The following is a 23,366-nucleotide window of genomic DNA, read 5'->3' on the forward strand; positions in this document are numbered from 1 at the left end:
AAACTCAGCAATCGGGGGAGAACGGCCTTAGTCAGGGAGGTGACCAAGAACCTGATGGTCACTCTGACAGAACTCCAGCATTTTTCTGTGGAGAGAGGAGAACCTTCCAGAAGAACAACCATCTCTGCAGCACTCCACCAATCAGGTCTGTATGGCAGAGTAGCCAGGTGCACTACATTCGTTGTACATTGTAGTCCTAACTCCTGCACTGTATATGCTTTGTTGCACATTATACTCATGCCCCCTGCACGGTTTATTCTATATTGTATGTTATAGTCCTTACCCCTGGACCATATGTTATACTCCTGACCATTTCACTGCATTCATTATAATGTACTGTAAACACATGTTGTACATTACATTCCTGACCCCCTGTAATCTATATGCCCTGTTGTACATTATATCACTGACCACTCCACTTTATACTCTGTTGTAAATGCTGTTCCTGCACTGTTTATGCTTTTTATACAATATACACATGACCCGTGTACTGTATACACCTGACACTGTATACATTATATTGTAGATTATATTAAAGTGGGAGTCCTAACTAGATTTATTACACAGGACTTTTTTGTCACCTACAAAAACATTCAACCTGTCAGCACCCACAACAGAAGTAGCAGTACTCAGCCTTTAAAATCATTGTCAAATTATGTTTTCTAAATATTTTATGCCAAATGTATTGACAGTGTAATTGGTGTTCATCACTATATTCTCTGCAAAAACTGTGGCGTTGCCCCACTTTAAACAGACAGCTAAACAAATACATACATCATTTTACAAATAAAACTACCCTTTTGGATGTGTTTCTGTGCTTATTATGATAAATCTACCAGTTACCAGCTAGGTGGGATTATTTTCAGCTGCTGGAGGTGTATATTTGAACTACATCTACTACACATACAGCCGTAGCCAAAAGTTTTGAGAATGACACAAATATTAATTTTCACAAAGTCTGCTGACTCAGTTTTTATGATGGCAATTTGCATATACTCCAAAATGTTATGAAGAGTGATCAGATAAATTGCAAAGTCCCTCTTTGCCATGAAAATGAACTTAATCCCATAAAAAATATTTCCACTGCATTTGTGAAGAAGACTTCAAGGTGCCCAAGAAAGTCCAGCAAGCACCAGGACCATCTCCTACAGTTGATTCAGCTGCAGTATCGGGGGACCACCAGTGCAGAGCTTGCACAGGAATAGCAGCAGGCAGGTGTGAGTGCATCTGAATGTACAGTGAGGCGAAGACTTTTGGAGGATGACCTGGTTTCAAGAAGGCCTGCAACTGGGGTAAAGTAATTTTCTCTGATGAATCCCCTTTCTGATTGTTTGGGGCCTCTGGAAAAAACCTTGTCCGGAGAAGAAAAGGTGGGCGCTACCATCAGTCTTGTGTCATACCAACAGAAGAGCACCCCAAGACCATTCATGTGTGGGGTTGCTTCTCAGCCAAGGGAGTGAGCTCACTCACAATTTTGCCTAAGAACACAGCCATAAATAAAGAATGGTACAGAAACATCCTCCAAGAGCAACTTCTTCCAACCATCCAAGAACAGTTTGGTGATGAGCAATGCCTTTTTCAGACATTGTCCAGTGGCCAGGTGGAAGCAACTCCTCAGTTAAAGTGGTTGTAAACCCACTCCACAAAAATAACCCTGCAAGACAAAGGCATAATGCATAGCATACTAGCTCACTATGAAATACTCACCTCACCTGCAGCGGTCCCCGTACACTGGCCTGGCCGGCGACATTGCTCCCGGAGTTATTTCCAGGTATCACGGGCTCCAGCGCTGTGATTGGCCGGAGCCTCGATGACATGACTCCCGCGCATGCACGTGGAAGCTGAGGGCGCGTCAGCTGAAGCAAAGGCACGAATGAGCCGTTGTTTCAGTGCACATATGCCAATGACATCGGCAAATGCTGATACAGGGGATATATCCTAAACCGTGTAGGTTTAGGAGACTTGCAAGGGTATAATAAGACTTACCTGTAGTTAAAAGTGGATTGTAAGGTTTTTTAACCACTTTACAACCAGCCTGGAGTTTGACAAAAGGCACGTGAAGGACTCTCACACCAAATTCTCTGGTCTAATTAAACAAAGATTGAACTCTTTGGCCTGAATGACAAGCGTTGTGTCTGGAATAAACCAGGCACCACTCATCACCTGGCCAATAACATTGCAGGAATACGAAAGAAGGTTTGGACAGCCGCACTCCAAAAAATGTTCCTTTTATTGTAAAAAAAATCACAAAAATATATGCCACAGCAAAAAAAACAGATAGAAGCTGACGCGTTTCACACTGGCCAATAACATCCCTACAGTGAAGCATGGTGGTGGCAGCATCTTGCTGTGGGAATGTTTTTCAGTGGCAAGAACTGGAAGACTAGCCAGGATCGAGGGAAAGATGAATGCAGCAATGTACACAGACATGCTTGATGAAAACCTGCTCTAGAGTGCTCTGGACTTCCGACTGGGGTAAAGGTTCATCTTCCAATAGGACAACAACCCTAAGCACACAACCAAGATAACAAAGGAGTGGCTACGGGACAACTCTGTGAATGTCCTTGAGTGGCCCAGACTTGAACATCTCTGAAGAGATCTGAAAATGGCTGTGCACCGATACTCCCCATCCAACCTGATGGAGCTTGACAGGTCCTGCAAAGAAGAATGGGAGAAACTGTCCCAAAATAGGTGTGCCAAGCTTGTAGCATCATACTCAAAAAGACTTGAGGCTGTAATTGGTGCCAAAGGTGCTTCAACAAAGTATCAAGCAAAGGCTGTGAATATGTACATGTGATTTTTTTTAATTTTTTTATAAATTTGAAAAGATTTCAAACAAACTGCTTTCACGTTGTTATTATGGGGTATTGTTTGTTGAATTTAAAAGAAAAATAATACATTTAATCCATTTTGGAATAAGGCTGTAACATAATAAAATGTGGAAAAAGTGAAGCGCTGTGACTACTTTCCGAATGCATTGTACATCAGCAACATTACAACACCATTCACAGGCACGGCAGCCCTCTTTATCAAGGTAACACATTTTTATTTCATTTAATAATCAGACACATTCTCCCACAGACTTTGTTTTCCTCCAGTAGGACATTGTAACCTTGACTTCCCTGGGCTCTAACTCAGCTGGGAAAGAAAAATGGTCTTAGACTCACAAGAAAAAAATATTACTTGCCATCAGTGTTGTCATGCACCGTGCTGTGTTTTACAAAAGCCACATCTCCACTTTCAACCAGACACCTACATAAGACAAATAAGAAAAAAGACGTGGCCAATGACTACAATAATGGACCAGTTACCCGGCACCCAAGAATTGTCTTTTGAGACAAAAATGAAAACTAATTTAAAATTACTTTTACTTGATATGCTTCTTAAAGACCAATAAATATCCAGTATTTACATCAAATCTGTACATACCTAAAAGCCCCATTATAATCTTGGTACAACTCTGTCGCATTGTTTAGACACATGTATTGACCAGCGCCATCTCCCTTGCACAGCTCACACAACGAAGGATATAAAGCTTTGTCAGCTCCAGGCACGCAACTTCTGGAAAAGAAGCTGGCCACTCCTATAGACACCACATGGTAAGTTATGAAACACATTTAATTTATAATCATAAACATAGTAAAGCAGTGCTAGAAAAAGAACTTGCTCTTACCTTTCTGAATATCGCAGACCATAGCAGACATTCTTCCACTGTCAATAAGAAAGCCAATGGGTACATTCCATCCAGTAGTCTTCTGGAGGCCAGTGTGACAAGATTTGGTGCCTTTCAAACTATTTATTGTGATATTTGAGTTCTTCCTAACAACAGCCACAGCATAGTATGAGGTGCCCATACCTGGTAATCATAATACACTACTATAACTACACTGATAGAAGTGTAATAATATAAAAAAATCATTTTTAACTCCTCAGGAAAACAAATATCTTGTGCCTGTAGATATAGGAACATTCCCTTAATGCTTTGGCACCCATCGCATTACTATTGTTAGGAGACAATGCAGTTGGCCAAATTGGTATTGTTTCCCCTCTGAGGCCCCATACACACCATAGAATATATCCGCAGATAAATCCCATCGAATGGGTTTCAGTGGATAGATTCTATGGTGTGTACACTCCGGCGGATATTTATCCGCGGATATTTCCGAATTCCAGCAGATAGATATTTGTCGACATGCACAGAATATCTATCCGCTGGAATCGGATCCCACGGATGGATCCGCTGGTCTGTACAGACTCACCGAATCCATCCGTCCGAAGGGATCCCCCGCATGCGTCGCAATGATTCAACGCATGCGTGGAATTCCTTATATGACAGCGTCGCGCCCGTCGCCACGTCATAATCGCGGCGACGGCGCGACACGTCATCGCCAGAGGATTTCCGCGCGGATTTCAATGCGATGGTGAGTACACTCCATCGCATAGAAATCTGCGGAAATCTTTGAGAGGATTTATCCGTGGAAACGGTCCGCTGGACCGTATCCGCGGATAAATTCTCTTGTGTGTATGGGGCCTGAGATAAGCCAATCCCAACCTTCTCTTGTATAAGACAAACATGCATATTTGTAAGTAATCATTAGTAAGTACTAAGTTCAGTGGCCAAATGAGTATCCTTGAGCATTTGCAGTCTGCAATCAATTCAAAGCTTTTTTTTATAAAATAAAAACAATGCCTCCCACATATAATAAATACAACCCTTCAAACAGTTTTTGGAATGAGTTCTAATGCCCCGTACACACGATCGGAATTTCCAATGGAAAAAAAAGTCAGATGAACTTTTTCCAATAGATTTTAAGGTCGTGTGTAGCCCCATCTGAGTTTTTTCATCGAAAATTCAGATGAATTCCATCGGACTTTAGATATAGATCATGTTTTATCTTTTTCCGATGGAATTCAGTCGGAATTCCGATGTGATTTGGCCGGGCAAAAGCCCGATCGTGTGTACGTGGCATTAGTCTGCAGTCTAGCAACCTAGGTCTTGTTATTTTTATTCCTTGCAGATGTAGTCTGTAACTGCAGCTCCCAGTTCAGTCCAAGCCATGTACTCTTTTGACAGTTCTTTTTAAAGCAACATTAATTTTTAAATGTGTAAATTAAAATTTTGGTTAATTTTTTTCCCCCTTTAAAATCCAAGAACACAAAGTGACCTAGCAGCTGTATAGCAGGGGGGTATAGTTAATGCTGTTACCTAGGGATCCACTACAAGTCCTGTGAAAATGCTACATTCCTGGGTACATGGTAAACTTGCATACTTCCTTTGCTTTGTGCCACAGTGCTATTGCTATGCCTAACCATTGCTACACAAGGGTTTGTCCAGCAAAGTCAGTATTTGAGTCTATAGGGTCTGTAGCAATGGGTTTGGGGATTAAATAGGAACACTAAACACACAAATACGACTCCAGAGGGCATCTGCCAAAAAACTGCTGAGTTGTTTTGGATGACCCCACAACAGATATATTTTTACAACCTATTCAATTTAAAATAGAAATGAGGGCAAACCATTTATACTTTGAATGTTTAAGTGGTGATCTGACTCATTATTTTTATTCAGTCTGCTGGTTGAAAGAAAATAAATGAATCTGTATGGCTTGTCTTACCCAAGTTGAGAAGGCAATCATTGCCAAGCACAAGAACAATCTCAGATCAGTTTTAGTGACAATTCATATGTCGAAAGATACCAGAAAACAAATGACCTTTTTTTTTTTAAACACGTTTTTATTTTATTCTTTTACATGTCTACATCCGTCAATATTATTATGTTTCTTCATTAAATCTTTTCCCATTTCATAAATACAACCACATCAACAGAAAAAGTGTCATTATACATTACATTCCACCTTGAAAAAGAAAAAAACAACAGATAACAAAAAGGAAACAAAACAATAAAGACAAATTACCCCGTTACCCTGGTTGCAGCGCCCATCCCCCTCTCTTTACTGACTTCCAATAATCAGAATATCCTTCTGTTAGTGCCCCTCTTCCACTTATTCACCACTAAGGCCCCGTACACACGGTCGGACAAAACCGATGAGAATGGTCCGACTGACCGTTTTCATCGGTTCACCGCTGAAGTGGCCTGATGGTCTGATGTGTGTACACACCATCAGTTCAAAATCCGATCGGGACAGAACGCGTGACGTAAAACACACGACGTGCTGAAAAAAAAACGAAGTTCAATGCTTCCAAGCATGCGTCGACTTGATTCTGAGCATGCGCGGGTTTTGAACCGATGCTTTTCTGTACTAACCATCGGTTTGGTCCGATGGGGCAGCGGTCCATCGGTTCGGTTTTAAAGCATGTTTTAAAATTTTGGACCGAAGGAAAACAGACCGATAGCCTATACACACGATCGGTTTGGTCCGATGAAAATGAACTTTGGTTCATTCTCATCGGACCAAACCGACCGTGTGTACGGGGCGTCAAGTCAACGCATGCTTGGAAGCATTGAACTTCATTTTTTTCAGCACGTCGTGTGTTTTACGTCACCACGTTCTGACCCGATCGGATTTTGAACTGATGGTGTGTACACACATCAGACCATCAGGCCACTTCAGCTGTGAACCGATGAAAACCCATTCTCATCGGTTTTGTCCGACCGTGTGTACGGGGCCTAATCGTTTTTTGTGATGAAAAAAAACTTCGTTTTTTAAAACATCATTTAAAATGACCGTGTGTGGGGAAAACGTTGTTTTATGTCTTCTGAAAAACGACAAAAAAAAATTCGAACATGCTTGAATTTTTTGTGTCGTTTTTCAAAACGTCGTTTTTTGTGTCAATTAAAATGATAGTGTGTGGGCAAAACGACGTTTAAAACGACGTTTTTAAACCCGCGCATGCTCAGAAGCAAGTTATAAAGCGAGCTTCAATGGAAAAGAGTGCTGAACGTAACCGCGCTTTGCTAGAGCATTTTGAAAAAACGATGGTGTGTAGGCAACGTCGTTTTTGAAAATGAAGTTTCAAAAACGTTGTTTTATTTCATGATTTAAAACGTTGTTTTTTTTCATCACAAAAAACGACCGTCTGTACGCGGCATAAGAGTTGACCCCGAGTTCAACCACTCATCCCAAATTCTATAATATTTCTGGGGTGTTCCTCTATGCTCGTACAATAATTTCTCATACGGAAGGATTTGATTTACCGCCCCAAGCCATTGACCCTTTGAAGGAGGCATAGGTTGCATCCATCCAAGTATAATTTGTTTGCGGGCCATAAATAAAGTTTCTTATAAACAAGTCTTAGCATATACATTCCACCTCTGACTCTCGATTAACCCCAATAGACATACTTGTGGAGTAAATGGGACGTATCCTCCCACCACTTCTGATAGTATATCCAAAACCTGTCTCCAATATCTACTGATGCCCGGACAAGACCACATCATGTGCTCGAAGTCAGCCCGTGGTAGGTGACATCTTGCACACTCCGCGTTTACTACTCTCCCCATCAGGCTTAGTTTATACGGTGTAAGATAAACCTGGTGTATTATGTAAAACTGTATCAATCTATTATTGCTTGCAGGTGATACTGTCAAATCTGATTTGCAGGCTTCCCCCCAAATCTCATCCGTCATAGATGGACATATCGTTTGCCACTTCCTCTTAATCTGAAGCGGAGAGTCCCGTATCTTGGCCTGCATAAAATATGTGTACAACTTGGATACTAATCCCTTTGGTCCTTGAGTTCTCATAATTCCTATAAGGGGGAATCTAGATATATCTATACTTTTACTACCAAATTGGGCACTTAACGCATGTCTTAACTGTAAAAATCTATAAAAGAATGTATCGACTAGTTTATATTGTGTTTTCAAATAATCAAATGAGCATATATTCCCACTTTGGTATACCTGTTCCAGAGCTACTATTCCTTTTTTGCTTCCAAAATATACTAACTTTGAATGTATATAGTTCTTCAAACAAGGGATTATCCCACATAGATAGCTCAGCAGGGATATCCCTGAAGCCCATTAATTTTTTGACCTCCCGCCATACTGATCGTTCCAATGAGAGCATCGGGATCTTGACCCCTGGTGTATGTATACGTTTTGTCTCCAATACTACCAAAAAGTTCTCAGCTTGTAATAAATTTAAAAAATACTTCTCTACTCCTGAGCTTTGTTCCTGTGTAAACCAGTTACGCAAATGTCTCATTTGTCCTGCCAAGTAATACAAATAGACATCTGGCAGCGCCAACGCTGCCTCTGTCTTTGGGCGCTGTAATGTTGTCAGCTTTACTTTACATCTACCTTTTGCCCATATAAATTTTATAAATTGTGAATTCAATTTTTTAAAGAACTTTTTAGGCACTACTACTGGGGAGTGTGAGAAGATGTACAAACACTTTGGTAGTAGGATCATTTTAATTAAATGTATTCTTCCCACCACTGACAAAGGAAGTTTACTCCAAATCCTCAATTTGACTTTAATATACTTCATCAATGGATAAACATTGGCCTCCAATGCCGCCTGGGATTGTCTTGTTATATGGATCCCTAAATATTTAAAGTCCACTCTCTTAAGTGGGGTATCCGTCATCTCCTCCATTTCCCCCTCTCGATGCAGTGGCATTAGAAAAGACTTCTGCCAATTAATCTTAAGTCCTGAGTACCTACCAAATGTATCTATTATACTCATAGCAGTCCTCAGGGTATCTTGTGTATCTTGCATATACAATATGATGTCATCTGCATACAGTCCAATCTGTTCTGTACTGTCGCCCATTTCTATCCCCTTATATTCTTCAGACTGACGGAATCGTAAAGCTAATGACTCAATTGTAATAGCAAATAGAAGAGGAGACAGCGCACACCCCTGCCTCATACCCCTAAATAAGTTAATTGATGGGGTCAATATCCCATTAATCAATAGCTTAGATCGCGGGGCTGCATATAGTATCCTTACCCATTGCTTAAATCTGTTCCCGAATCCAAACTTCCCCAGTGCTGCCTGCAAGAATCTCCACTCTACGGAGTCAAAGGCTTTGGCTGTATCAAGAGATGCCAAAGTCAGTGGGCCAGATTCAGAAAGAGATACGACGGCGTATCTCCTGATACACCGTCGTATCTCTGAGTGCGCTCGGTCATATCTATGCGCCTGATTCAGAGAATCAGTTACGCATAGATATCCCTAAGATACGACAGGTGTAAGTGTTTTACACCGTCGTATCTTAGGCTGCATTTTCTGGCTGGCCGCTAGGTGGCGCTTCCGTTTGTTTACGCGAGGAATATGCAAATTGCTATTTACGTCGATTCAGAAACGAACGAACGACCGCCCGGTGCTTTTTTTTTTATGTTGTTTGCGTTCGGCTTTTTCCGGCGTAAAGTTACCCCTGCTATATGAGGGGTATGTGCAGGGTATCCTATGTTAAGTATGGCCGTCGTTCCCGCGCAGAGTTTTCAATTTTTTACGTCGTTTGCATAAGTCGTTCGCGAATATGGCTGGACGTAATTTACGTTCACGTCGAAAGCAATGACGTTTTGCGGCGGATTTTTGAGCATGCGCACTGGGATGTTTTCACGAACGGCGCATGCACCGTTAAAAAAAAACGTAAAATACGCGGGGTCAAGCAAAATTTAAATAAAACACGCCCCCCACATCCCCATTTGAATTAGGCGTGCTTACGCAGGCCCAAATACGTTACGCCGCCCCGTAACTTAAGGCGCAAGTTCTTTCTGAAAACAGAACTTGGGCCCAAAGTTACAGCGGCGTAACGTATCTAGTATACGTTACGCCGGAGAGATACGTTCAGGTATCTGAATACGGCCCCCTGTCTCTGGAATATACTCCTTCATCTGTACTACCAATTGTGTTCTATGAATGTTTATCGATGTTGATTTGCCAATTATAAAACCTGTCTGGTCGGCATGCACTATAGATGTTATTACAGTATTTAATCTGTTGGCCAATATCTTGACCAAAATTGTATAATCACAGTTCAGCAAAGATATTGGCCTCTATGAGGTACATTCACTTGGGTCCTTATCCGTTTTTAATAGTAAAACTACTGTTGCTTTATACATGGAATTTGGGAGTTCTCCTCTAACAAAGGCCTCTTTATATACCTTAGTTAGTATTGGAGCCATCAGGTCTACATATCGACTATACACCTCCAGGGGTAAACCATCCGGGCCTGGGGATTTACCCGTTGCCAACGAGCCGATAGCTTCCCTTACTTCTGCCTCCGCAATCTCCTCGTCCATTAATTTCACATTTTCTCTTGTTAGTTTTGGGATCTCTACTTCCTACAGATACCCCCACTATATCCTCCTCTGCACATGTTAATGAGGTGGCATACATTTTAACATAATATTCATGGAAGAATTTCAGTATTTCTTCTATTGTACAAACTAATATTCCCTGTTCATTTTGTATCTTGGAAATAGCTGAAGATTTCTGAAATGACCTTGGAGGAAATATTGATTAATTCCATTAGATGTTTGATCAATATTTTTTATTCGATGTACTAACTAGGCCAATGAAAAATGTATACAGGCGGTCCCCTATTTACAAACATCCGACTTAAAAACGACTCCTACTTACAAACGGAGGGAGACAACAGGAAGTGAGAGTAAATCTACCCCTAGGAATGGAAATTCACTCCTTTAAGGCCCGGTACACACGGGCAAACATGTACGATGAAACCGGTCCGTCGGACCGCTTTCACCGTACATGTCTGCCAGAGGGCTTCTGTACGATGGCTGTACTAACCATCGTACAGAAGTCCGGGAGTAAACAATACGCGGGGCGTGTCCGCGTCGTCGCCGCGGCGGTGACGTGGGCGGGCCTGCCATTTAAAGGCTTCCACGCATGCGTCGAAGTCATTCGACGCATGCGAGGGACGGCGGGCGCTCGGACATGTACGGTAGGTCTGTACTGACGACCGTACATGTCCGAGCGGGCAGGATTCCAGCGGACGGTTTTAAAACACGTCCAGGAATATTTGTCTGCTGGGAAAAGGCCCGGCGGGCAAATGTTTGCTGGAATTCGGCCCGCTCGCGCCTACACACGACCGAACATGTATGCTGAAACTGGTCCGCGGACCAGTTTCAGCATACATGTTTGGTCGTGTGTACGGGGCCTAAGAGTTATTATGGGAAAAAAGGTGTCTCCGCTGATGCTTTATCACCAATGCTCGTTTCCCCAATAGCCCAAAATTTTCAAAATCCAATTGACATTGGGATAGAAAGTGAGGTGAAATCTTCTGAACAGGGGCACAGACAGCAAAACAAACATTACAGGGGTGATGATAACCCTTCCCTATGCTATCCAAAAAGCTTAAAAATAGATTTTTTGGCTGGAGCTACACTTAAAAAATTGACCTGTTCCAACTTACAAACAGATTCAACTTAAGAACAAGACTACAGTCCCTGTCTTGTTTGTAACCCGGGAACCGCCTGTATATTTGCCTTCCCAGCAAACAGGTTATTCAAGTGTCTGCCTGAATACACTAGGCATAATGTTCAAACACCTACCTTGATCATATACCTCTGCCACCACTGGCTTTAAATTATATTGTTTTCCAGCTTGGTATATTAAATTACCATCAACAACTACTGCATCCGCCAAATTATCCTGTATGAGGCAAGAAGATTTTACATCAATTTATCATCTATTTGAACTTGGATTTTCATTCATATCAACATACAAAGTTAAAATTTTACAAAGAGAACTGCTAAACTATTGTGGACACAAAATTGTATTCCTTGAAAGGAAGTGAATTGTATTAGGTCATCAAGATCATAAAAGTCACCACAAATGTTTATAATGCATGAACCTCACATCTTAAATAGTATGATCAGCATGGTCCCATTCACACTTGCCGATGTGCAATTGCTGCAATTCTGCTTGTGATTCCAAAGCACGTGGCAATTGGTGCAAAACATGCACTGTGCAATTGGGTGGCACCTGGATAGCTTGCCACAAATTTGTGGCAGTGTTGATTTGTAAGTCTTTTAGCTTGCTACGCATTTTCACTGGTAAGTTGTACACTTGCAGAGCATTTGAAGCACAAGTTCTAGTTGACACTTTTTCAATTTGTAGCAAATTTGCATGGCAAGTCTTAGCAAGAGCAAAGTTGCTTTGGTGAGTCTATAACAGAAGCTCTGCAAGTCTACAGCATGAAAATTCAGCCACAGTGACAGGATTACGATTGCACAACATAACTGAACCAGAACTTGCAGCTGACTTGCAAAATGTTTGCAAAGAAAGTTGATCTGGAGTCATGCAATGCAGACTTTCTGTAATTGTACAACAAACTTGTGAAGCCTGACAAGCAGGCCCGGATTTACTCCCTTTGACGCCCCAAGGCCAGGTCCTTCAATGCCGCCCCCACCTGCGCAGTACAGGGGGGACATTATCCGCCGGGGGACTTTTTCGGCAGGACACTGGGAAGCAGGGGGATGCTGCTGCCAAAAATGACATTGAGAACTGGGAGGGGGGGGGGGGAATGTTGCTGCCAAAAATAACATTGATCATTGGGGGGGGGGGGGGTGCTGCTGCCGAAAATTACATTGAAAACCATCTCACCTCCTCTTCCCTATGTTTTCTCTCCTCTCAGTATCCGTGACATGACATGGGGGGAAATTAAAGTGTCCTCTCCTCTCAGCTGTAGTGCCGCCCCTGCACCCACTGCCGCCCCGAGGCCTGGCCTTGTTGGCCTTGTCTGGAATCCGGCCCTGCTGACAAGTCTAGCAATAGTTTAGCAAGTCAGTTTGAAACTTGCAGCACAATTGCTTGCTATATAGGCATACATCTTAAAGGGCACCCCAAACACGGTGTGTTTTTGTCACAATTGGTAAAATGCGACTTTAAAACTTGAGTGAAGCTTGTTGCCCAAAAAGGAACAGAAGCTTCTTTAGACAACAACCATGGATAGGGCAGGCCACTAAAGTGAATGGACTGCCCTATGTGTGACATGTGGAATTGCAAGAAAATTGCTCATACAAAATCGCAAGTGAGAACGCAAGTTTCTGCTACTCAAAGTGTGAATAGGTGATCATATCAAGTTATATTTTAGAATGTTAAAGTGGAACGAAGGCCATTTTAAAAACGAAAAATTACACACATGATGCAGTCTGTAAGTACCATTAGCACAGTAGTATTTATCTCCCCACCCTGTAACATCCCTGGAGTCCCTGCTGTTACTTGCTGCCTTTGCAGCTTAAGAGGGAGTGTCTGGGGCTGGTCATTAATGCTTAAAAGTGTACGTTAACCCAAAATTTCAGTTTTTATATATGTGTGTGTTTTCACCTGTGGATGTCAGTAAATAAACCATCTTCTCCTTTGATATTATTGACTGCTTTCAAACTGACCACATCAAGCATGGAAGCAGATCCATGCTGGTGTGATCAGTTTGCATAGTAGAGCTCCCTTCTTGAGATGCAGGACAATGTGCTCACACACAGCGTGCCTATATCTCCAATAGTCAGTATGGCAGAGGTTAGGTTAAATTAGAATTTTGGCTCTTCTGTACCCAGTGGAGTAGTGATCTGTTTCTTTTTGGTCTGGTCAGGTTTCCCTAAGCATAGTGGTTGTGTACTCTTGCCTGTCTCTGGAAGAAGCTTTCAGACAGATCCTTTTCATCACAGGAGAATATTGAATGAAAGCTGATAGGCAACAGGTGTCCTTGGACATTTTGATTAGGACTCTTGCTTAAGATTCCAGGTGTGCGTGTGTTTTAGGGGGTTGAATTCCAGTAGTTGCTGCAAAGACTGGGACCATAAGGACTCTCAGATTAACTGGCTAACCCTTGTACCTCTAATTAAGGCTGCCACTAGAGGATTTGTGTTTGAGCCCTGGTTCACACTGGGTACGATTTGGAACGATTTGAGATGCGATTTGACATGTCAAATCGCATCTCAAATCGGCGGCAATTGTCGGCAATGGCACTGTCCTAATCAGTGCGACGCCGCATCTGCAATTTCAAAAAGTAGTTCCTGTACTACTTTTTGCGATTTCGGGCCGCGATTTACATTAAATTGCGGCCGAAATTCGCGGCAAATCGCGGCAAAATCGCGGCCGCGAAATCGCGGTAAAATCGCGCATTTTACCGCGATTTTGAATTCGCAGCAGTGTGAACCTAGGCTAAGGGAATGTTCCCCTGTTTCTGTTGCCGTTTCAGAGTATCCTGCACCCCATCCCTCTTTCCTGCTGACTGCTGCAATAAATTCACTGAAAATAAATTTCTTATGCCCTGTACACACGACCGGTTTTCCCGTCAGAAAAACTGCAATGAGCTTTTTGTCGGGAATCCCGACCGTGTGTATGCTCCATCTGACTTTTTCCCACAGGAAAACTGCCGGAAAAAAAGAGAGCAGATCTCTTTTTTCCTATCAGGAAATAATCCTAGGGAAAACCGTTCGTCTGTATGCTTTTCCAACAGGAATTAAACCATGCATGCTCGGAAGCATAGAACTTAATTTTCTCGGCTCGCCGTAGTCTTTTACATCACCGCTTTCTTGGCAGTCAAAAGTTCACAGGACTTTTGTGTGACCGTGTGTATTCAAGGCAGACTTGAGAGGAATTCCGTTGGGAAAACCATTGTTTTTTGTTTCCGAAGGGAAAACCGCTTGTGAGCCTGTGTTGTCAGAGTGCATGGAACTGGTGCATGGGTTGGTGACTGCAATGAAAAAATGTCCCCGAGTCAGTGATTAAACAAAACTACACGAGTCAGTGGTGTCACTGAAAGGAAAAAAATGTCTCACTACAAAGCTTCTTCCCCCACACCTCAGTATAGTGCTTTTTCCTCAACTCTGACCCCCTTCAGCACATTTGGCACCAGAAATATGTAATCCCCCCCCCCAAAAAAAAACCGAAGGAGGAATTATAGCGGTGTGTGCAGCATGCTTTGGTAAATTGTGGGTGTGGTCAAATTGTGGATTGGATGGATCTCACATTGAGTGTCCATATTTAATATAGCCTTTACACCAGCCGTCTCTCTGCTCATGTTTGGCATTACTTGCAACAATTGATAAATGTCCCCATATATGTTATGAACTCACTGACTCAAGGCTCACCTTCCAGGTCACAGACAGGCTCTCCCTCTGTTCAGGCTCTTTCTTCCACAATTCAGTAGAGCTTTGAGGGATGTCTTCATCTCCTTGTTAAGGGCCTCCAAGCACTCCCTCTCCTAGTCCGGGGGTCTCCAGGCACTCTCTTTCTTACTTCAGGGCCTCCAGGAAACCTTTGTCCTAGTTCCCGGGCTCCAGGCACCCCCTCTTCTAGTCCAGGGCCTCCATGCAGCCCCTCTCCTAGTCCAGGGCCTCCAGGCAGCCCCTCTAATAGTCCAGGGCCTCCATGCAGTCCCTCTCCTAGTCCAGGGCCTCCAGGCAGCCCCTCTCCTAGTCCAGGGCCTCCAGGCAGCCCCTCTCCTAGTCCAGGGCCTCCAGGCAGCCCCTCTCCTAGTCCAGGGCCTCCAGGCAGCCCCTCTAATAGTCCAGGGCCTCTGGGAACCCCCCGCTTCTATTTTAGGGCCTCTAGGCACCCCGTCTCCTAGTGTGGGTTCTCCAAGAACCCCTTCACTTAGTCTGGGCCTCCAGGCACTTCCTTTCCTAGGCTGTAACATCTGGGCACCCCTATACTAGTCCAGAACCTCCAGGCACACCCTTTTCTAGTTCAGGGCCTCCAGGTGACAGTGGTTAACTGTGAACACAGGGCTAGTGTTGGTGGTGGTGGTGTTATAGCGTACCACTGCACTCCAGACAGAAAAAACCCGATACCATGAGTGAGAGGCAGAGAGAGAGGAGCTCCTAGTGCACCACCTACTCCAATGAACATTCAGCCTGCTCCCAAGGCAGGTTCCCCTTCTGCCCCCTCCCATAGGCCTGGCAGCATCTGAACTAGTATAGGAGACCTGGGATGTATTCAGCGGCCCCTTTGCGGAGGAGCGTTGCATAATCTAACTGAATGTTATGCACAGTACCACATAAGTTGTAGTTCTGTGCAGTCATTCTTGAAATTCATATACCTCTGCCAGACAGCACAGTTAGCATCAGCATTGTTGGTCAATCTTGCCCCCTGGTGGATGACTGGACAATGAATAAGCAGTAGCTTATGGGGAGTCATTTCTCTTCTCTCACTGCATGTTAGCATGTTCACAGCTATCACATGTGTTATGTAACAGAGCCCATTGGCTGCTAGTGCAGTCCCATTTGCTGCCAGAAAGAGTGCTGTTGTGCAGGGGAATAAATGAGGCCGATATCAAGGGAAATTCCAGTATTTATTGGTTTTAATTAAACTGTAATGATGTTTAATAAATACATAACTACGTGCATGCAATAGAAAAGATCAGGGGTCAAGTCCTGGGGAAAAAAGTGTGGGAACCCAAGATCCACTCCCCCACCAAAAAAATAAATAAATGATACGCTCATATGCATAATTACTAAACCGCATTGTTTTTTTTTTTTTCGATCCACTGTACCTTAGTAATCCTTTATGTTACTGGCCGCTTCCTGTAAATGGATTCATCGGGTAGTGTGCGGGTATTCCATCACTTCCTCGATGCCGCAACGTCTCCTGGGAGCTTTTGTCATTGTTCCCAGGAGACATTGCGGAGGTCTGCCGCAAGTTATCGTGGGATATAGAAAGAAGCAAGTTCTTTCTAAAAGTCTAAATAACTTGCGGCAGACCTCCACAATGTCTCCTGGGAACAATGACAAAAGCTCCCAGGAGACATTGCGGCATCAAGGAAGTGACGGAATACCCATACAGTACCGATGAATCCATATACAGGAAGTGACCAGTAACAAAGGATTACTAAGGTTTGCCTTAGTGCCCCTGACAGTGACTCGAGCTGGGCATCGCCGCTTAGTGAAGGATTGGCTCGGGCGGCTCGGCTGCTCTCGGCTGCTCTAGTCCTGCAAAGGGAACTGAGTTACTGCTGTGAAAAAAGTGCAGGAACTTCGTTCCCACGCGTTCCCACGGGACTTGAGCCCTGGAAAAGATGCACCTTTAAGTGTATGATAACATGTCTTACCTTTACCAGTTGGGTACAAACGATTGATGAATTCCCATCCACACAAGACAAAGGAGGTACAATCTGAGCCTGTGTAAAGTAAGATTTCATAGCATTGCATTTTTTCTTCTCTAGTTCTGATATTGTGCACCATCTGATCTCACTGAGACAAGAGACTGAGAAAAGATAATAACATAGGTAGAAACATGTTTAGAAAAGTGTGAATTGTAAAGTACATTCTTCATCCAATATAATAACATTTCATGCTTTTAAGGCAGTCTTCTTAAACCTTTAAACACGGAAAAAACTTTAAACGGATAAGGAATATGGCACACTTAGCATATTTGACAACTACTCTATAGAAGAAAACGGTTGTAAAAACGGTTGTAACAAAATAAAGAATAATTTGGCCAGCGAAGAAATTTTGAAAATGTTATTTTCTCCTATGTTAATTGAAGGACACAGTCTGACAATCTTGACTGTAGGGTTATTATAGTGCCACCTTTAAAAGTCTGACACTAGGCAGAAGAAAATAAAGCACCGCCTATGGGTAGCCCTTACCAGTGGCCAAACCCCCCATCTGCTTTAGGCAACTCAGTTTTTTGCCTAGTATCTAGGAGTAATGACCTAGCTCCCTGCTGGTGCCTTTACTTTCTTTTTCTTAGTAGGGTCACTATCTTTCTGTGATTGCAGGTGGTCCACTTAAAGGTTTGGCAGCCTCTTCTGCTAATATTTCCCATTGGGTTAGGCAGAATATTGTTAAAGCCTATGCCATCAGGGTTCAGACTCCTCCCTATTCTGTCACGGCAAACTCCACTAGGGCTATTGATGTGACTTGGGCCTTTCGGCATCAGGTGTCAGTGTCTCTGGTGTGCAAAGCTGCTACCTGGTAATATATGTCCATACATTTATACCAAGTTTAACAGGGCTGATCTTTTATAATCTTTAAATGCTTGTTTTGGCCGCAAGGTATTGCAGATGACAGTTTGAGGCTTTTTTTTTGTTTCCCCCCAGGGGGTTCTTTTGTGCATTGCATATTGTGCTTCTGGTTTTCCATTCCTCAATGGTCCCTGATTTCGGACCTACCTGTGGTCTAAATAGTTCCTTCAATGAACGTATAAGGAAACTGGATTTTTTTTCTAGTCATTGAAAAATCCCTTTCTCTGAGTTTGTTGAAGGACACAGCTGCCACTCCTCTGGTATTGCTTTCTGTACTACTTTGTAATTACTGAGCCTAGCCTACTATATCAGGTGAGGGTTATGTCACTGGTAAGGGCTGCCCATAGACTGTTCTTTTTTTATTTTTACTGCCTAAGGGTGGTGTTATAACCCTACAGTCAAGATTGCCCAGCTGTGTCCTTCAACTCAGAGAAAGGGATTTTACCATGATCAGAAAAAAATACCATTGTTTCACTAGTGGTCACTGAAAAAATGTCCCCTTACATTAATGTTAAGTCAAAAAGTGAGCTTAGGCCCCATTCACACAAGCTGTCTGATCAGGTCTGCCTGTCAGTTTTTCAGATAGGCCCTCCAGTCTCTTCTATTAGGTGGCAGATGTCAACAGACACATGTCCACTGACACCCACCGCCTTCAAATCCTGTCCGCTAAAATCAGACGGACGGCGGTTCTATTCCACATCTGTCTGGTGGATCAGATGGCATCGGATGGAAATGGACAGGCGGTCCATTTCCATCCGATTGTCCCATAGAGGAGGGCGGGGCTGTGTCCGTGTCCACTCTGCATAACAAGACAGACACAGACCTGTCATCCACCTGCTCAGCTGGGATCAGTGGAGGGATCCCCAGCTGAGCAAGCGGATTCCACTTAGCGGAGGCGCAGATGTGAAAGAAGCCTAAGGCCTCGTACAGACGACCCAACATGTCCGATGGGATCATTTGGTCTGATGGCTGTACACACCATCAGACCAAATTCCACGCGGACAGAATACGTGGTGACGACGCGGCGACATGATGGCGATGATGACGCGGCGACGTGCGTGAACACGGAAGTTCAATGCTTCCACGCATGCGTCAAATCACTTTGACGCGATGCACGGGTTCTCAGGCCAGCGGACATGTCCGATGAGTCGTACTGACCATCGGGCATGTCCGGCGGACAGGCTTCCAGCGGACATGTTTCTTAGCATGCTAAGAAACAGTTGTCCGCTGGAAACCTGTCCGGTCGGCCGGAAAATTGTCCGGTCGGCCCTACACACGACTGAACAGTTTCAGCGGACATGTTTGGTCTTGTGTACGAGGCCTGAGGCTTAGTTTATACCTGCGCTCCTGGTACAGGATGCAGCCGATAGGTATTCCGAACGCATTACTGCTGTCTCCTGAATGCCTGTTTTTTTGACAGCCAAATAGGATTTTCCAATGGGAATACCATACCACAGCCGCGTGCCTAACTTTTGGCTCATAGTTGCGTTGCAGCACAATTCTCTTTAATGGGTTGCATTCAGCAGTAGTACAGCCCACCAACGTGATAGGGGGTATAATTTTTGCTGTGCATCGAAACAAAGTGTCGCAGGTATGGCCATTACACAAGCCCATCTGGCTACCTTTGAAGCATAAAGGGGCCTCAGTAAAAGCATGGTTTAACTGGTCCGTGTTCAGCTACTTCTTGTTATAAGGTGAAAATGCTGTCTCCCAATTGTTCTCCAGTTTTGTCACCTTCTGTATGTTTCAAAACAAATTATGAAAACGGGGACCACTGTTGTCTCTATCAAGAAACTCAGCCTGAGAAATTCTATACTGCCATCGCTGGTACTGCATGTAGACAGGACGTGCCAATGTTCAACTTGGAGAGAAAAATGTCCTAACATTCAATTTTGTTTCCATACAATGAATAAATACACTTCTATGCTTTTTTCAAAGTTGATTAAGATTTACATCAAGTTTTAAAAAAAACTCCTGAATAATTTATTTCATAAGCTGATTTTATGAGTGCTGATGGAAAACATAAAATACAACAGGCTTGCAGTTTTTCTGTTAATATGCAAACGATAGCCGGTTATTACACCATGCAGGAAGAAGACTAGCTATAGAGATAAGATCTCTATGATCTACCTAGATCTGAAAAGAAGCATGCATAGCAAAATCTCTTTAATGTATTTATGATGACAGATTTGGGGGATTGGATTGCAGCAGAAGATTATATGTCAATAAACAGACAACACTCTATTGTTTAAGGAAAACAGATTGATTTTGTTTCCATGAACAAGCAACAAAGAAAAAGAAGGAAAGAAAAAAAAAAAAGACAGACAGAAAGATGAAGGAAAGAAAGAACAATAAGGAAAGACAAAGAAAGAAAGATAAGGAACGATACATAAAGAAAGATAAAGAAAGAACAATAAAGAAAGATAAAGAAAGAAAAACAAAGAACATTAAGGAAAAAGAAAGAAATAAAAAGAAAAAGAAAGATAAGGAAAGAAAGAAAGAAAGAAAGAAAGAAAGAAAGAAAGAAAGAAAGAAAGAAAGAAAGAAAGAAAGAAAGAAAGATAAGGAAAGAAAGAAAGAAAGAAAGAAAGAAAGAAAGAAAGAAAGAAAGAAAGAAAGAAAGAAAGAAAGAAAGAAAGAAAGAAAGAAAGAAAGAAAGAAAGAAAGAAAGAAAGAAAGAAAAAGAAAGATAAGGAAAGAAAGAACGACGGAAAGAACGTGTATTTCTGATGACAGATTTGGGGGATTGGATCGCTGCAGAAGATTATGACTCGATTTACTAAAACTGGAGAGGGCAAAATCTGGTACAGCTGTGCATGGTGGCCAATCAGCTTCTAACTTTAACTAGTTCAATTAAGCGTTGACTAAAAAATCCTGGAAGCCGATTGGTTCCTATGCAGAGCTGCACCAAAATCTGCACTTCCCAGTTTTAATAAATCATCCCTAATATGTCAATAAACAGACAACACTCTATTGTCTAAGGAAAACAGATTTATTGTGTTTCCACAAACAAGCAGCTCTAACTACACTACTGTAGGAGAAAGAAAAAAAAAAGGAAAAAGAAAGAAAATAAGGAAAGAAAAAAAGGAAGAAAGAAAAAAAAAAGTAACGGGAGAAAGAAAGAAAGAAAGAAAGAAAGAAAGGAGGAAATAAAAAAAAAGAAGGAACGAAAGATAGAAGGAAACAAAGAAAGAAAAAAGGAAGTCCTAGGGCCAGTTCATACAACATGCAATCCAGTGTGTTTTTGTTCTGCATCAAAAACGCATGAAAAGTAGGTTATATGGTTTCCAATGGCACAGTTCACACCAGTGCAGTCAGTTCCAGAAAAAAAAAGTAGAACATGCTGCATTGGACTGAAGTAAAACACATCAAAAACGCACTGAAATGCATCAAAAACACACTGGATCCTAGTATAGTGGGAAAAATCGATAAAAAGAAGAAAAAAAACACCTGGAATGGATCCGGAAGCCCATCAAAAACGCACTGGAACGCATCAAAAACCTGTTAAAAACGCAGAATCTGGAACAGAACTGGAGAGTGTTTTTGTGGTGTGAACCAGCCCTTAAGACACTAGATTAACCACTTGCCGACCGGCCACCGCCGTTATACGTCGACAAGTTGGCTCGGCTGGGCGAGAGCACGTAATATGACGTCCTCTCTCCCAGCCGCCACTAGGGGGCGCGCGCGCGCCGCCGGAGGCGCGCGCCCCCCGCTCACCCCCGACTCCCGTGAGTGTGCCCGGCGGGCGCGATCGCCGCCGGGCACACGCGATCGCTCGGTACAGAGCGGGGACCGGGAGCTGTGTGTGTAAACACACAGCTCCCGGTCCTGTCAGCAGGGGAAATGCTGATCTTCGGTTCATACAATGTATGAACCGAGGATCAGTGTTTCCCCTAGTGAGGCCACCCCCCCCCCCACAGTAAGAACACACCCAGGCATACTTAACCCCTTCCCCGCCCCCTAGTGTTAACCCCTTCACTGCCAGTGGCATTTTTATAGTAATCCAATGCATTTTTATAGCACTGATCGCTATAAAAATGCCAATGGTCCCAAAAATGTGTCAAAAGTGTCCGAAGTGTCCGCCATAATGTCGCAGTACCGAAAAAAAAATCGCTGATCGCCGCCATTACTAGTAAAAAAAATATAATAAAAATGACATAAAAATACCCCCTATTTTGTAAACGCTATAACTTTTGCGCAAACCAATCAATAAACGCTTATTGCGATTTTTTTTTACGAAAAATATGTAGAAGAAAACGTATCGGCCTAAACTGAGGAAAAAAAATGTTTTTTTATATATTTTTGGGGGATATTTATTATAGCAAAATGTAAAAAATATTCATTTTTTTCTAAATTGTCTCTCTATTTTTGTTTATAGCGCAAAAACTAAAAACCGCAGAGGTGATCAAATACCACCAAAAGAAAGCTCTATTTGTGGGAAAAAAAGGACGCCAATTTTGTTTGGGAGCCACGTCGCACGACCGCGCAATTGTCTGTTAAAGCGACGCAATCCCGAATCGCAAAAAGTACTCTGGTCTTTGGGCAGCAATATGGTCCGGGGGGTAAGTGGTTAAACATTTCCCCACAACAGTATTTCCATTATATAACAATAGTATACAGAACCTCTTAAAAAGAGGAAGAATGGGCCAAATCCTTTAAAAGGGATACGCAGGCGGAACTGCTGTTCAGCCTGCGTATCCCTGTGCCTATCTTTGGAACTGATCCTCAGAAGCAGTTTTCCAAAGATAGGCAGAAGATCCGACATCTGTAAGACTTACACTGTCAGATCTTAGTACCGCATCCGCCGCTGGGGGCATTTCGCGTTGAAATGCCGCTTTGCGTATGCAAATGAGGACTTACGGAGATCCACCAATCTTCTCTCCTTTTTTTTTTTTCTCCGTAAGTTTACGTTTGCATGCGTAAAATTAGGGCTGCTTTTACAAGGTGTAAACTGTTTACACCTTGTAAAAACAGACCTTTTTTTCGATCGCCGCGATTTTTTTTTAAATTAGATTTTTTTTTTCGCCGTATGTTTTTTTTAACCCGTCGCAATTTTTTAACCCGGCACGATCCTCAAAACTCGGCGTATTGTAAAAACACGCGATGCACGTCGGGAAAAATGACATCACGGGCATGCGCAGTACGTCCGGCGCGGGAGCGCGCCTCATTTAAATTGTAATCGCCCCCTGGAGAAGAGGACCGCCTTGCGCTGGGAGAATTTAAGTTACACGGCCTGAAATTTCTAGGTAAGTGCTTTGTGGATCAGGCACTTAGGTAGAAATTTTAAGGCAGTGTAACTTAAATGGGAAAATATAAGTTAGGCAGGATCTTTGAGGATTTGGCCCAATGTTTCCACTGATGACATTTATCACAACCAGTGCAACTCTGAATCTAAAGATTTTTCGAACAAACAAGTGTATGAAAATTTTCAGTATATTCGATGACTCAACAAATGTACA

General features: G+C 42.8%; 1 protein-coding gene across 1 annotated transcript in view; it reads right to left on the reverse strand.

The window, feature by feature from the left end:
* LOC120936809 (melanotransferrin-like) overlaps window positions 1-23,366 on the reverse strand; it is an 82,348-nt gene that overhangs the window by 39,255 nt on the left and 19,727 nt on the right. The window contains exons 2-6 of the mRNA XM_040349472.1: window positions 16,990-17,144; window positions 11,489-11,588; window positions 3,674-3,856; window positions 3,430-3,583; window positions 3,188-3,252 (exon numbers count right to left, since the gene is read on the reverse strand). Of these exons, the coding sequence (XP_040205406.1) occupies window positions 3,188-3,252; window positions 3,430-3,583; window positions 3,674-3,856; window positions 11,489-11,588; window positions 16,990-17,144 (657 nt within the window). The remainder of the gene's footprint in view (window positions 1-3,187; window positions 3,253-3,429; window positions 3,584-3,673; window positions 3,857-11,488; window positions 11,589-16,989; window positions 17,145-23,366) is intronic.

Source organism: Rana temporaria, chromosome 4, assembly GCF_905171775.1.
Source record: "Rana temporaria chromosome 4, aRanTem1.1, whole genome shotgun sequence".
NCBI classification, from domain to species: Eukaryota; Metazoa; Chordata; class Amphibia; order Anura; family Ranidae; genus Rana; species Rana temporaria.